The 16407-nt window shown below is 52.6% G+C and overlaps 1 protein-coding gene across 4 annotated transcripts in view; it reads left to right on the forward strand.

Annotated features, from left to right (window-relative positions):
- The window catches only part of Esyt3 (extended synaptotagmin 3), a 57902-nt gene that overhangs the window by 28163 nt on the left and 13332 nt on the right, over window positions 1-16407 (forward strand). For 3 of the 4 annotated variants that reach the window (XM_074059177.1, XM_020168284.2, XM_074059176.1), the window contains exons 2-7: window positions 6998-7039; window positions 9521-9655; window positions 12678-12754; window positions 14131-14197; window positions 14777-14866; window positions 15261-15316. In XM_074059177.1, coding sequence (XP_073915278.1) covers window positions 9551-9655; window positions 12678-12754; window positions 14131-14197; window positions 14777-14866; window positions 15261-15316 — 395 coding nt within the window. In that variant the 5' untranslated portion in view covers window positions 6998-7039; window positions 9521-9550. The remainder of the gene's footprint in view (window positions 1-6997; window positions 7040-9520; window positions 9656-12677; window positions 12755-14130; window positions 14198-14776; window positions 14867-15260; window positions 15317-16407) is intronic. The other variant, XM_074059175.1, reaches the window with a different exon arrangement.

The raw sequence follows: 16407 nt of genomic DNA on the forward strand, positions 1-16407 counted from the left end.
CTTGCTTTCCTGACCCCTTGCTGCACTTCCTGTTCCTATTGCTGCTCTCCTTAGAGAGGATTAAGAGCACCCAATGAAAGTTTATGGAATGGCCCAGTATGGGCAAATGAGGGCTCGGGCGACAGGACGGCAGTGCTCTGCTAAGCCAGACTTTCTGCAGAAGAGGGAGATGCAGTGGTATGGAAGGTTTTCCTTCCTCCCTCCCTCTCCTCCCTCCCCTCCTTCTCCTCCTTCCCCTCCCTTCCTTCCTTCCTTGTGCTAGGGTTTGAATTCAGGGCCTACATCTTGAGCCACTCCACCAGCCTTTTTTTTTTTGTGAAGGTTTTTTTTTTCCTGAAATGGGGTCTCACAAACTATCTGCTAGACTGGCTTTGACTCACAGTCTTCCTAACCTCTGCCTCCTGAGCAGCTAGGATTACAGGCATGAGCCACCTGTGCCTGACTGGAAGGTTTTCTTAAGAAGAGTGGAAAACAGACTCTGTGGTCAGGCAGACCTGGGTCGGACCTCAGCCCTGGCACTCCACAGCCGGTGGAGTCATATAGCCTCTCTGAGCCTTGGTAAAATGGTCTAATAGGAATTAGGAGAGTATTAAATGACACAAGATAATATGAATGCAGAAAGGTGGGAAATTGGATGGAAGAAGATACAGTTGAGCAAATGGTTTTTGGGCAGGACTGGGATTTGAACTCAGGGCCTTACACTTGCTAGTGCTCTACCACTTAAGCCACACCCCTAGCCCATTTGCTTTGGGTTTTTTTGAGATCAGCCAGCCTGGATTGCAACTCTCTTATTTGTGCTTCTCAAGTAGCTAGGATGACAGGTGTGAGCCACCACACCCACCACAAGTAAGCAATTTTGAAACAAAAGACTTGAGTAGCAATTTTCATGTTAAACAAAATAGAACATAACTCAAGTATAAGGGCAAGGAAGGATGTTATAAGCTCGTAAAGACCAACAGCTAAGATGGAATCGTGGGCACGTGTATTGCATAACGCAAACTTGAAATCTAAGTCAGCTGACGTGAGGAGCCAGCTTGGGTAACAGTTGGCTTAGAAATCTTAATTGAATTTTCCCTCTCCGATAATAATAAATTAAGCAGAGAATAAAGAAAGACAAAGCATATCAAGAGGATGTGATTAATAACCTGATCACACATGGAACAGTCACAGAAATGAGTCATGTGCCAGACCACAAAGGAGCTACTCACACATCCCATCTTTGTCTACACCACGGAGAAATGAAATCAGAAGAGTAACTAGAAAGCTATAGAAATCTCCCATGTCTAGACACTTGAGAATGTTACTGAAAAACTCCTAATTAGAAAAGGAGGTAGTCATAATTAGAAAAAAAGCAAACTGAAAGCAGAAAGCAATGAACACAGGAATTTATAACTTTGAATTTTTCACAAAATGAGCAATTAAGGATCACTCAACTCTTAAGACTCATGGAACTCAACTGTAAAATCATAAAAGAAAGATAAATTTAGACCAAAGAAAGAGGGAAGGAAGTAATAAATATAATGAAAAAAAAATTTTTGGTGGTACTGAGATTTGAACTCAGAACCTCATGCTTGCTAGGCAGGTGCTCTACCACTTGTACCACTCCACCAGCCCTACTTGTGATGGGTTTTTTGGAGATATGGTCTCATGAACTATTTGCCAGGGCTGGCTTTGAACCTTGATTCTCCTGATCTCTGCCTCCCAAGTGGCTAGGATTACAGCTGTGAGCCACTGGCGCTTTGCACAACATTTTAAAAAGAAAGGAAAGGGGAAAGCATATCGTTAGATCACCAACCAATGCTGGTCACCTGAAAAGACTAACGACAGGCGAAACCTTTGGTGAGACTGTTCATGCCAGGCACCGGTGGCTTACTCCTGTAATCCTAGCTACTCAGGAGGCAGAGATCAGGAAGATCATGGTTCGAAGCCAGCCTGGGCATCTGGAATGAAAAGGGAAGAAATAACTGCAGACATAGATTAGAAAGGATAAAATTTTATAAAAGTTACATATCATTAAATTTGAAATCCTTGATGAAATACATGTCTAGAAAAATAGAAATGCCAAAATCACAATAAGAGGTACGTAGACCTGGAGGACATTAACCACTAGTGGAGGGCTGGGGTGTGTGGCTCAAATGGTAGCATGTCAACCCAGCAAGCGTGAGGCCCTGAGTCCAAACCCAGGAGAGAGAGAGAGAGAGAGAGAGAGAGAGAGAGAGAGAGAGAGAGAGAGCCCACTAGTGGTGCTTTGTGGTGAGACGGTAACTTACAACCCCAAAAAGCTTCAGGCCAAGCTGGTTTTATGGAGAGGCAAGATCTACTAAACTTGATGGATCCTGTTGTCCTATATTTGTACGTTGTTTCAGATAATGGGAGGCTAGGGAAAGCTGTCCCCATCATTTTATAATTTATTACAAAATTTTTATATCAAAACCTGATGTGAGTTATACAAGAACAAAAACTGTAGGTAGCACTTTGAGTCTCAGGTGACTAAAAACCAAGTGGACTATTCTGTCAAGTGGGGCTACCCCAGAAACCTCGAAAGAGCTGCCACTTCACTTGGCCACATCAATGGACTAGAGGGAAAAGGTCAGGATTATCTCAATAGACTCAAGAAAGAATTGGATCTAGTTCAAGTTCATCTGTAACGACAGCTCTGAGGACATTAGGAACTGAAGAGCACTTTCCCAGTCTGACGGAGGCTGTCCTCTGGAGTCTATGGTGAAAATTTGTTTAGTGGGGAACTTGAGGAGTTTCCCTCGAAGGGTGGGGAACCAGGCAGGCCCCAGATGCTCAGGTCTTCCTGTGATGACACCTTTCCCCACTCCACGGTATCGAAGCTGGAGCAGAGACTGGTGTCTCAGCTAAACATGACAGTGGAGGTTCTGGCCAGTGAAGTGAAGCAAGGAAAATAAAGATACAAATTGTTATTTTATCTAGAGATGGTAAACCTACATAAATAACGCAGGGGACTCAATGAACAATTAGAACAATTAGCAAATTTCAGCAAAGTTGCTCAGAAAGTGAGATATCTTCTTTGTTATTTTTGGTGATCATGGGGATTGAACTCAGGGCACTCTGCCACTTGAGCCTCCAGTACTGAAACACTATTTTCTTTTATAGTGGTACTGGAGTTTGAACCCAGGGCCTCATACTTAAAGGTACCTTTTTGGCTTAAGCCACCCTGCTAGCCCTTTTTTGTGATGGGTTTTTTGAGATTGGGTCTTGCACACTATTTGCCCAGGCTGATTTTGAACTACGACCCTCCTGATCTCTGCCTCCTGAATAGCTAGGATTACAGGTGTGAGCCACCAGCCCCCACTGATACATTATTTTTAATAACTGCAAATGCCACAAACTTACAAAAAATGAACAGGACAAAATTCCTGTTTATGATCCTAAACGTGAATACAATAAAATGCCAGTAAAGGGACAGATTCTGTTTGTGAGTGTAAAAGCTCATGCTATCGAGGTATCAGTATTCATATGGAAGATGAAATGTTTCGTGTGGGTCTGGAATGTTCCCCAAAGCCCAGGCATTGAAGGTTTGGTCCTCATCTTAGCCTCCAGAAGGTGGGGCCTCCTGCAGTGATGTGCCCTTGAAGGGGATATTGGGACCCCAGCCCCCTTCCTGTTTCCCTCTTTGCTTGCTGACCACCATGAGGTGGTCATCTTGCTCCACCCTGAGTCCCAGCTCTGATACCCTGCCTCACCACGCACCCTAAGGCAATGAGGGCAAGCAACCAAGGACTGAAACCATGCACCAAAGTGAACCTTTCCTCCTTATGAGTTGATCGTCTCAGGTATTTTGTCACAGTAACGCCAAGCTGACTAATGTGTCTACTGTTATCCAAATGAATTTGGAAAAGGAAAGCAAAACAGAAGAATCACCCAACCCAGTCATTTGCAAAGACAATGTGGTTAAAAGTATGACACTAGAATAGGAAACAGACTGATGCAGTTGGACACCAAGTCCAGAAATGGGATAACAGAGAATTTGCCATGGACAAACATTTCTTCAGCAAGTTCCAAAAATGACTAATTCTGATGGGGAAACAGACTGGCTGGTCTATCTACCTCAAAAGAGGAAGGAGTTGAGTATTTGCCTCCAAACGTCAGTGTCCACAGTGTTCCGTTCCTGACTTACCTGGGCAGTCACAAGAGCATGGGAACGTGGTCTGGCTTTTGAATGGCAGTTCACTGAGTGAAGACAGGTGTTGAGATTCAGGCAGGAGGAGGCCACTAGGTAACTGCAGCACAACTGAGTGCCTTGATGGTGTCTTATTTTCTTGGACTGAATCACAGCTCGTTAGGGGTTCAGGCTTGGCTGTGGAGAGTCCTCTCAGTGAGGAGTGTCAGATGTAAGTGTGGGGCTGGACATGACAGCACACGCCTGTAATCCTAGCACTCGGGAGGTGGAGACAGGAGGATCAAGAGTTTGAGGCCAGCCTGGGCTCCGTAGTGGGACCCTGTTTCAAAACAAAACACGAAAAGGTATGGGAAGTGGAGAGAGACCATGAAAACTTAATCAGCACAGGCCTAGCTACTGTGTTGCTGCCCACACTTTTGGGGTAGGTGTGGGTTACCCTAATACGAGACATGGGCTGGTCATCAACACCTCATAACCCTGACTGAGTTCCAGAATCAGGCCAGGAGCTTGTTAAAAACAAGCTAGAGGCCCCACCCTGGCACACGCTGATTTAGGAGGCAGCTAAGGAATCTTCTTCTGGCCAGCTCCCAGGGGTGCCAGCGTTGGACCTGCCAGGCAGGATCACCTCCCAGGGTCCAAGTCACAACGACTCAGCTCCCAAGGATGCAGAAGTGCCCGGGCTGGGGATGTGGACGGATTGGCACCTAAGGTGTGCCCAGGCAGGGTGGGAAGTACAGTGGCTTGGGATGGAAGGAAGGAGGGGAGTAAGTGGCCCAGCCAGCCAGGGCAGGAACGCCTGTGAGGTCAGGCTGTAGCAAACTCCTCTGGGACGCTCCCTTCCTCCTGCCTCAGTCCTGACCCTGTGCCACAGGGGTCTGGTCCTGCATCCATCCACTCATCCATCTGTGCATCCATTCACACATTCCACAAATGTGTGTTAAGCTGTTCATTTGCTAGGGCAGGCTGTGACAGGGGACAGGCCCAGTCGGCTGTCCTAAGGCTCCTAGTTTAGTAGGAAGGGAGGCAGCAGGACCAAGAGCTCAAGTGGGCAGTGCATGGAGAACCAGCAGGTGCCCGAGGGACCCCATCTACCTGGGAGGCCAGGAGAGGCTTCTGGGAAGAAGTGAAGTATGAGATGGGAACATGGAGGACTGCTTTAGACCCAGGGAATGGCATGTGCAGGTCCTTGGCAGGCTACAAAGTCAAGGTGGTTGAGCTGTGAAAGGCCCCTGGGGAGTCGGGGATGAGCTATGATGTCAGCTGGGGGCGTCTCCAGGCCTGCGTGCATTTGAGTTTTTCACTTCTGTACCAGGCAGCATGACAAGCAGCAGCACAGGGTTCTCACCCTCTGTCTTCCTGGCTCCTAGCTTGACACAGGGTGGCTGCAGGCAATGTGTGGTGACAGGTGGCTTCTGCTACCTGAACAGAAAGGGGACCTGGACTCCTGCCTGCTCCCACTAAGATTCCTTCCCCCATTGGTCCCTCTGTGCTGTGGGCTGGGCTACCAACCCCTCTGGGAAGCAGGCAGTATTTTCTCCCAGTACCTGGGAATATTAACTTCTCTGATTTTCAATCAGCCATTGCCCAGAGCTGGAGAAACAGGCTGGCAGAAAGGCACAATGGTCCTGGTGTCTCCTCAGAAGGCAGTTAACATGCTACTAAGAGGATTAAACTCTCTGTCCCCTCCTTTGGGATGGCTCTTCTCCTGGGCTAGTGGTCCAGGCCAGGAGCGAGCTGCAGCCTTCAGTGCACTTGGTGGGTGTGCAGTACACATGTGAACCTTGTCACATCTGCTCAGTTCTTGCGCAGTGGTGAGCCTCCCAGCTGCCAGATGGGAAGGGTAGGCCCCAGGTTGATGGGGAATCTGATTCCACACAGTCAGGGGACTGCCAGGACAGGGCCATTGCCACAGGACAGTTTTACTGACCTGTATTTTATGCCAGGTGCCTGTGCACACACTCCTATGCCTCGCCCTCCCAGAAAACCTCAGGGGCAGAGGTTGGGGGGCAGGTATGCAGCCTGAGCCTCGGCACGGAAGAACTTGGCCACTCGCAGACTGAGGTTAGGCAATGCTGGCCAACAGGACTGGGCCTTCACCTAGCCCCTGCCCTGTTCCTGCAGGTCCAGTGGCTGGGAGTTGCCACCTGGAGGAAGTCCTGTGACTGGAAGCCTGAAGGGGGGAAGCAAGGCTTGGGAGGGGCTCCAGGGAGCCAAGGTGGGAGAGAGGAAGGGAGGGGGGAACCGCCTGACCACTGTTCCCTATTTGCAATTGGAAAAAAGTCACCCTGTTAAAAGTGGATCTCTGAGTGGTACCATTTCCTTTTTGCTTGGTTAAATTTGGTATTTGGTGTTTTTCTACAGACTGTGTATTGCTTGTGTCCATGAAATGAATAGAGGACTGGAGTTTGTGAGGAGCAAACTCAGGTGTCCTCCTGAAGGGGGTGGGGGTGGGGGGTTATTTGCATATGCAAATTAGCAACTTCCTGGCTTTCCTGCCCACTCCTGGCCTCTCACATGGGCCAGGGGCCTAGGAGAGGGCTGAAAAGACAGGATTCCTCCTTCCCCTCCTGCCACCACAGACCCTGTGAAATTCCTACCACACCTGTACTTTTTGTCACCTGCCCCACTGGACAGCGCCCTCCTTGAAGGTAGGGCAGGCTCTGAGTTGCACAGTGGGAGCTGAGAGCGCCCTGCTGACCTCCACAGAGGCAGGTGGATAGGAAGCAGAGAACAGGCAAACGAGATGGGACAGGAGTAGGGAACCTGCCAGGCCACCTGCCCAGCTGCAAGGCCAACACAGAGCATTCCACTGGTGTCTAAATGCCCCTCTGGGTTTCTGTTTCACAGATCCACTTTCCAGACGTGGAGCGGGTCGAGTGGGCCAACAAGGTAAGGCCACAGGCAGGGTCTGGCGGGCTGGACTTCCTGCTGGCTAGGTCACCTGATGTGGGGACAGTGCACAGACAAAGATCTGGAGTCTCAGGCAGCTACCCTCAAGATTCATTCACCAGAACGGGTTTCCTAAAGTTTTGGGTTTTTTTTTTAAAAAAGTAAGTTTTTAAAAAAAATCCTGGTCACAGCAGAAAGGTTAGAGAAGGTAGAAAAGTACAGACAAAAGCCCAGCCCTCCACTGTCCTCCCCCTAAGATCAGCTAGGGAGAGAAAGACAGTAATTAGACAACAGCTTCTGTAATCCGTCTGGTACAGCACCACCGGCTGTGCAACCTTGGACAGTTTGCTTAACGTCTCTGAGCTGGTTGTTTATTCATAAAGGAGGGGTAATTATAGTTCCTGTCCTGGCACATGGTGGGTACTGGTCACTGACATCATCGCCATGATTGCTGTGGGATCATCCAGAGTCCCTCCCCTTGGGCTCTACTACCAAGTTCCCAGTGCAGGAATGACTAAGGTTAGATAGCAGAAGGGACTTCCTGACAGTTGTTGATCTAAGGTTGGTATTTTCATATTCCCAAAAATGTCATTATCAAGAACATCAAAAATGGTCCCCAGCCTCTAGGTGAAATTTGGAGGACCCAGGTTGTTGCTTTTGGAGGTGTGACAAGGGTTCCATGGATTAAGGCAGGGCTGGGTCTTTAGGGTGCAGTCCTGGCATCTTTGCTAAGTGACATGGAGGCCACCCAAGTTAGTGGAGGTAGAGGACTGCTAGCCCAAGGATCGGGGAGGCAGTTGCAAAAGGAAACCCTGTATCAGGGTGTGCTCCACAGACACTGAAGAGTGACAAGCCAGCGAGACAGGAGGACAGCGCCAGCCTCCACAAAACTTAGAGCCAGGGCTTTGGAGAGGCCTCTGTGAGAGCACAGTGAGCTCTGAAATCTCACAGGCTCTTCAGTTAGGGCTTGGAAGGGGCCAGGGTGGAGGGTGAGGCACCTTTATACTGAGGCCCAAGCCCTGGGGAAGGAGAAGAGGCCACTGCCACACATAGAGCCACCAATGCCCCGATGACCACAGGCGTCCCATCTCCGCCTCCTTCCCACCAGAATAGAAAACAGTGGCAAAGCCCCCGACAGTCTATAGGTGAGTGAAAAATGCTGTAATGACATCAATTTCTAGGGCTTTTTGTTTTGTTTATTTGAGATAGGGCCTTGCTCTGTAGTCCAGGCTGGCCTTGAACTTGCCACCCTGCAGCCTCAGCCGCTCAGGTACTAGGATTACAGGTGTGTGCCACCACACTTGGCTTTAATTGCTTCATTTTGGTCATTGCACACGTGGCTACGTGCCATATAACAACATTTTGGTCAATGACAGGCCACCAGGCTCAGGGTAAGTGCTTGTCTAGCATGTGTGAGGCTCTGGGCCCTGTCCCCAGCACTGCAAAACAAAACAAAACACAACACAAAATAAGAGCCCTCGTATGCAACAGTGACCCCATAGATTATAACGGAGCTGAAAATTTCCTGTCACCTGCTGCTTTGTCCACCTAGTCTAGGTTTTGCTATGTCTAGATACACAAACACTGTCCACGGTGTTGCAAATGCCTGTGGGGTTTGCCACAGCAGCATGAAGAATGGCTTTGCAGCCTAGGAGCTGTCAGCTGCACCACCTCACTGTGGGGAGTAGTAGGCTGGACTGCCAAGGTTTGCTTAGGTGCATTCGGTGACAGGGACAAAAATCTGCCCCCCACTGTATGTCAGAATATGTCCTGTAGTTAAAGGGCACCGTGAGCCATCGTGCTGCAGAAACTAGCCAAAGGTGAAAATTAAATCGACAGAAAACTGGAGGTGCTGGGGTTTGAACTCAGGGCCTTGCACTTGCTAGGCAGGCACTCTACTGCTTGAGCCACACCCCCAGCCCTTTTTGCTCTGGTTATTTTGGAGATGGGGGGGGGGAGTCTCACTTTTGCCAGGCCAGCCTGGACCACAATTTTCCTACTTATGTTTCCTGCTGTAGCTGGGCTGACAGGTGTGCACCACTGCACCCAGCCGGTGGTTGAGATGGGGGTCTAGCAGACTTTTTCTGGCTGGGGCTGGCCTTGAGTCATGACCTTCCTGACCTCAGCCCCTCAAGAAGCTAGGATTATAAGAGTAAACCGCTGGCACCTGACCCCAGTGGAAATTTCTTTCCTGTAAATGTTTTCTTAAGCCATTGGCCTCTGCCGCTCTGTATAAACCACACGTCCAGTGAGGTTGTGTTTTAGTGCAGAACCCAAGTGGTTAACTTTCCTCCGTGCTCTGTAAAACGCCCCCAACCTCTGCACCAGAGTGGACCTGTGGTTGTGGTTCTCTGGTGTTTGAGCGGGTGGCAGGCAGGGACGTGGGACCTCCTCCTGCAGGGCCAGGCCTCAGGCGAGCAGCTGTGCACTGACAGCTGAGGGCGCAGACCCAAGCGTCAGGGGCCTCCTCCACCCGCACAGATCATCACCCAGATCTGGCCCTACCTCAGCATGATCATGGAGGACAAGATCCGGGAGAAACTCGAACCCAAGATCAGGGAGAAGAGCATGCACCTCAGGACCTTCTCCTTCACCAAACTCTACTTTGGCCAGAAGGTGAGTGTCACACTTGTCCTGCCACTTTTTCTCTGTCCCCTCTCCTCCTGCCCCTCCCAGGTCAGGCACTGGACTTGGAAGATCCCACCTGACCTGGGCAGGGGGACAGCCCCTTTTCTGCATGTCCCAGCCAGGCAGCCTCACCTCACAGCCCTCACCCCCTAGACCTCCACCTCTCCAGGGTCCAAGGAGGCCCGGATGGGGGAGCAGAAAGGAGAGGCGGGAAATTGTTCCTCTAGTTTTCAAACTTCTGCAAGTCATAGCTGATGACCTCAGGTGCAGCCAGGGTGGTGGTTGGGGGCAGTCAGTGCCACAAAGTAGCTTGGGAGTCTCCGGTTGGCTCCTGAATGCCTCAGTCCTGGGATCCTGGTCCAGGCCCCTCACGCTCTGCTAGGACTGGTGGTCCCAGCGTCTCTTAGCTCAAGGATCTGTTCCTGTGCCATTCCCATGCTATTTACTGAGCGTGTGCTGTGCGTTTGTCATCAAAGACCGTCGGGTGTGACACAGAAACTGCTGGGTGACACCCTGGCAGCGTGGGTGGCATGATGGTAGAAGGATCTGCGAGCGTGGAAGCAGAGGGTTGTGGGGCAGCAGCAGTCAGGGAAGACTTCCATGAGGAAGTGTCACCTGAGTTGGCTTTTGAAGAATTCAGTGGGTAAAGAGCCAGGAAGCCTGCAGTCTGATGTGCTCAGACACAGCCTGCCCCGCCAGGCAGGTCACTGCTCTGGCACAGGTGGCTATGGGATGTGGCATTGCTGCCCAGGGACGTAGAAGAGGGAGGCTGCAGGCTGGCTAGATGTCCTGGGCTGGTAGGACGCCCCTTCCTAGTCTCCAAAGTCCTTCTGGCCCTGGTCTTGCTTACCTCCTCCCTGTTCCCCATCTTCGTGTCTCCTCTCTTCTCCACTGTGGGGCCACAGAGAACGCCTTAGATGTTCCTCCTGCCCTGGTGCAGCCAGGCTCCGTGTGCTTGCCACATCCCTCCCTCCACACCCACCAGCATCCCCAGCTCTCTCTGATTCCCCTGTCTCTGCCCAGCTCCTTCTCTGCTGTGTGGCCTTGGGTCAGTCACCTAACCTCTCTGAGCTCCAGTTTCCTTGTGGATAAAAGGAAAGGGTTGTTGTGAGGCATGAGCGACAGGCCCGTGAGGTTGTGCAAGCTGCCCTGTGACAGCCACACTGGAGCCTGGCTGTGAACTGGAGCCAGGGCTGCCATGTCCGGCATAGAGTGGGCTCTATCCGGAGGGTAGCTGAAGCAGGGGCCTTCCCCAGGACCTGCCCCTCACAGGTGCCAGACAGCCCCAACCCTCAGTAGGGCCTCGGTGGTGGCTCAGCCACGGTGCCCCTCCTCCAGCCCTGGCTTCTGCTGAAGCCTGTTGCCTTGAAGCTTTGATGATTCTGCAGGTGCTCTCGAAGAAGAAGAATGTAACGGCCAGGTGTGACGGTACACTGCTGTAATCCCAGCTACTGAGAGGATCGAGAGGCCAGCCTGGGCAAAGTCAGTGCAAATCCCTCTCTGAAATGCAAAAGGACTAAAAGTGAAAGGACTGGGGACATGGCTCAAGTGGTAGAACACTGGCCTGGTAAGTGTGAGGCTCTGAGTTCAAATCTCCAGTATTGCCCAAAAAAGGGGGAATATTGAAAAAGAAAAGATGAAAGATTAGGACAAAATGACTGAGATAAATATGGCAAAGAATGAGAAAATAAGATCACAGCAAGTTATACATTCTAAAAGCTGACACGTCACACACACCACCAACTCTGCAAAAATACAGCAGTTTTAAGTAACCACTACACACGTCCCCACCATAATGGGCCTGTGCTCTGGTCTCCACATGCAGGGCCTTTTCACAGGATGCATTTGTAAGTGCCACCTTCTGGGGACAGATAGGGAGCTCCCGGGTGCCTCCTCTGCTGGGACTTATTGAGTTTTGCCCCAGCATTTTATTATGAAAAACTGCAAGCTCCAAAAAGTGCTCCTGACTCAGTGACTGTCACACGCCTAGCCCCCGAGCTGTGCGGGTGCTGACCCCTGGCTGTATTCGATTTGTGATCGCTCCATGCTTCTTTCTATTCATTTTTTGATGCATTTCAAACTAAATAGGAGATATCAGTGACGTCACCTCAAACCACTTTAGCACACATGATAGAACTCAGATTCAAAAGAAATTTGTTTTTTATTTTATATGTATATGTACTTTTTTTTTTTTTTTTTTTTGGGTAGAACTGGGGTTTGAACTCAGGGCCTCATGCTTGCGAGACAGGCATTCTACCACTTGAGCCACTCCTCCAGCCCGTTATGCTTTAGGTTATTTTCCAGATAGGGTCTTACGCTTTTTGCCCATGCTGGCCTCAGACTATGACTCTCCTAGCTATGTCTCTTGCCCATCTGGGATTACAGCTGCAAACCCCCATGTCTGGCTTGTTTGTTGAGATGAGAGTCTTGCTAACGTTTTTCCCCCAGGATGACCTCAAAGTGCAATCTTCCCCTTGTCTACCTCCCAAGTAGCTAGGATTACAGCATGCACCACCATGCCCAGCCTGGTTTTTCTTCTTGATAAATAATAACCAGAACACCTGACAGAAGAAGGGTCTGAGCCAAGGAGGAGACAAAACAGAAGGAAAGTTCTGTAGTCCTAAGCCTGGAGCCTGTGGTCCTGGAGAGGCCACTTGTGTCCTGAGGGTCAGCTGTCTTGGCCAGGAACCCCGCCCCTTCCCTTGTTCTGATGGGGCCAGTGCCTCGTCACTCACTGGACTTAGTTTAGATTCCTCCAGGAGCCATGGCTACCTGCCCCCCAGCTGGGCTGGCAGGTGTTCTTGAAGTCCCCAGATCCCTGGGACAGTATGGGCTGCTCTTTACTATGTCCCTTCCTGTTCCATTTGTCCCCTGGACTGTGCTGCTGTCCCATAGGGCAGGCTGGGTCCCCATAGCCCCTTGGTGGCTACAAAGCCCAGTGTGGGCCAGGGCTCTGGCTGTCCCCTGCTGTGAGAGCCTGCTCACCCCACCCTTCCGGCATCTCTTGTAGTGTCCCCGGGTGAACGGCGTCAAGGCCCACACTGACAAGTGCAACCGGAGACAGGTGACCCTGGACCTGCAAATCTGGTGAGGCCCAGGAACAGCAGAGGGGACATGGAGTGGCCCAGGTGCGCGCTGGTTCAGGGTGTGACACCATCTGTCTGAGGACCAAAGTCCCCTCCAGGCTGGGACACAAGGTCTTTCCTGGAGGTGGGGAAGGAATGTCAGGAGAACGGATGGAATAGCAACTGGTCCTGGGCAGCTGTGCCTGACCCCTCAGCCAAGGGCGCTTCTCCAGAGAAAGGGCTGGGGAACAAGTGTGACAAGAGGAGGAGGGGACTCGTGAGGCCCAGGGAGCCCCAAGCACAGGCTGTCAGAGACCATCTGGAAAGCTGGGCTGTGGCTTCTCGGGGAAACCAGAGGATGCCAGGACACAGGAGTGACTGGTTACGAGGTTGGGCGAGGACACCACCTCCTTCAAATGCACTTCCTAATGAGCTTGAGTCAGGAAGAAGGGAGACTCAATCCAGGAGCTCTTGTGGTGAGATTTGAATTGTGCTTTAAAAGACAGGGTCAGTACCTGAGGCTCCAGAGTGTTGCCATTCCTTTCCAGTGTCTCATATTCCCTATCCTTGGCCCAGACGCTGGCACGGAGAAAAAGCTGGGGAGACAAGAGCTAGCCCTGGGGCCACCTGTCCCCAATTTAAGGGCTGGTCTCCAGTGTGTTGGGACACTGACAGGCATTCAGGTGCTCCTGGCCCCTGAGGCTCTGCCCTGAGAGCCCTGTCTGAATAGTTGGGGCACAATGAGATCCTTTGGCCCACTTGGCCACCCAGGCAGTGCCTCAGGTCCCCAACTCCCTCCCCTGGCTCTCCTTCAGACCTTTGGCAGAGTCTCCTGAGCTTTATCCTCGGGCACCATCCCTGGGCTCCCTGTGCATCACCTGGTAGGAGCCACCAGGGGGCCCCAGGCTCCGGTCCTTGCAGCCCTGGCCTGGGGTGTTGCTCACCCCCTGCCCCCCAGGGATAACCTGGGGCAATGGCTGGTTATTAGCAGAGGGGTTTTACTGTGTCATCGTGGAAGAGACCCGGGCAGAGATGGGAGAGGGGCACAGCTGAGGGAGGGTGCAGCGTATTTCCAATGGCCCCTCCTCTTCATCTGTGGGTGTCATGGGGGAGAGGGTGTCCAGAGGCACTGCCCCCATGGGCAGGGTGGGGGATGTGCCTGGGATCCCCAGGCACAGGGCCTGGAGGGCTGCCTCTTGGGATCTTGGCTTCAATTAGGGTCTTGGCAGAAGTGAGAAAGGAAGAGGCTATTGGGGAGGTCACATGCAGAGTGACACACCTCAGGCTTGGTGGCCAGCAGCCAGGGCTGAGGCTGTGCAACACTGGGCAAGTTTCCCAACCTCTCTGAGCCAGTGGACCTGCCCTCCTTTCCTCCTTCCTTCTCCCTCCCCATTCCAGCTACATCGGGGACTGTGAGATCAGCGTGGAACTGCAGAAGATGCGTGCTGGGGTGAATGGGATCCAGGTGGGTGGAGGCTGGCGTGACTGCTGTGCCAGCCCCGGGCATGGGGGTCAGGGGGAGGGGATGACCCCCCACACACACCCTGTGTGCTACAGCAGGCTGCAGAAGGCAGTGTCCAACACAGAGGCTGGTGACTTGGAGGAGCACAAGCCTGAGGTCACATGGCCAGAAAGTGGTGCTGGGCTTGCCAACCCCAGTGGGCCTCAGGTCCCTCTGTTTGCCAAGTCCCCAGGGGGCACTGGCTGCCTGTCGACAGAGTGAGGAAAAGTGATTGCTTAGCAAGCCAGGGGGACCCAGGAGGTGGAATGTCTCACACTGGTATAGAGCTGAGTTGGGCTGGAAGAAACCTCTCGGTCCCTATTGCCTAGGGTGCTCAGCATGCCATGTGGCAGTGGGGGTAACTTGTGGCCCGTGGTGGCTGGCCATGGGGCCTTGCACAACAAGTTGGTCCCTGCTGTGGCTAGGACCAGGTGGTCCTGACGGTGGGGGTGGCGTGGGCCTGGAATGAGGCACACAGGGGCCTCGGCTGATGCAGCAGGCATGGGAGGAAGGGAGGCTCGGTCCCTTACCTGTGCCCATTAGTTGCAGGGCACCCTGAGGGTCATTCTGGAGCCGCTCCTGGTGGACAAGCCCTTCGTGGGAGCCGTGACCGTGTTCTTCCTTCAAAAGCCGGTGAGCCCTAGGGACTGGACAGGCCTGCTGCTCCCTGTGAGCCAGCACTGTCCCCAGGCCTCCTACACTGTGGACAGGCACTCACACCCCTGCCTCATCTAATCCTCAAGGTGGCCTGGATCTGGCTGTCCCCACGATGAGAAAACTAAGCCCAGAGAGGGCCACACAGGGGATGAGAGTGGAGCTGAGACAAACTCCCATCTGTCCCCTGGAGGTCCTTGGCCTGGCCTGAGCTAAGGCTGGGAGGGGATCCCCCCTCCTGAGCCCTTGTTGCAGAGGGCATCCCCCCCACAGGCCAGTGTCCCCTGCTCAGGTGGGTGGGTGGGAGGCTGTCAGGTTCTTGGCCTGGGTTCCCAGGTCCTTCCAGCCTGAGTGCCACCCCTCTGTCCCACAGCACCTGCAGATCAACTGGACGGGCCTCACCAACCTGCTGGATGCGCCCGGAATCAAGTGAGTGCCTGGGAGCCTCAGGTGCCACGAGTGTGCAGAGGCTGTGCCTTCCCTCCCGCTCTGTGACAGGAGTGGGTGACAGCCTGGGCTGCCCTCCATGGGGAAGAGTGTGTGTGGTGCAGTACGGGTGTGGGGTGGGAGGCTGACAGGGTGGCACGGCCTCTGTGGCACACACACGTGCACACCCAGTGCGCACTCGCACACGTACACACTGCGGGTGAGGGGCATTAGGTGCCTGCCCTGGTGCAGGGGGAGAGCGACTGATCAGATGAGATGACCTCAGGGAGACCATGCACCGGGGCTAGGGAGGCGTGAGCACAGGTCTGGAGCCAGACCCATCAGCTGCTGGGCCTGACCCTTATCAAGTGTGTGACCATGGACAAGTTGCTTCACCTCTCTGGGCCTTTCCTCAGTAAAAAGGGAGCCAGTGGCACTTCCACCTCAGGGTCCCTGGTAAACAGCCCCCCCAGGATTCTGTCTGCAGGTGTCCAGAGACTCAGAGGCAGAGCCTTTGAGGTGGTGACACACTGGATGTCATTCATCACCCATCCCCAGCTGGAGTGTGGTGAGGAGTCTGGGAGGCCTCCCGTGTCCATGGTTACAAGCATAGGTGTGGAAGGGGGTGACTGTCCCAGCAGAGGCCAGCAAGGAGGAGCTGGGGTGGGGCAGGTACAGGTCCCTCGGAGTCCTGGGCCTCTCTTTAGGAGCAGAGGAGAGCACCAGCCCCACTGACCAGGGTGGGCACTCTCTTACCAGGCTCCAGGAAGGGCCACCCACTGCTCACCGAGGATGTCCCCTCTGATCTCACTCCTCTGGACAGAGAGGATCCAGTCACGTGCTGCTTTATTTATTTTGAGACAGGGTCTTGCTATGTTGGCTGTGCTCCTCGTCCCAGTCTCCTGAGTGCCGTGACTACAGGTGTGAGCCACCACACTTGGCTAGTTATACACTCTTCATTCAACAAGTATTTTTGGAGCACTTGCCACGTGCTAGTTCTGGCTGGCCACTGTCCCTGTCTCCCTGTGCTGGGGAGAGAGGGAGTCAGGTATTAAGAGAATGTCGTATGTCAGGGAGAGGAAGGGTATGACACC

This window comes from Castor canadensis, chromosome 17 (assembly GCF_047511655.1).
Source record: "Castor canadensis chromosome 17, mCasCan1.hap1v2, whole genome shotgun sequence".
NCBI lineage: Eukaryota > Metazoa > Chordata > Mammalia > Rodentia > Castoridae > Castor > Castor canadensis.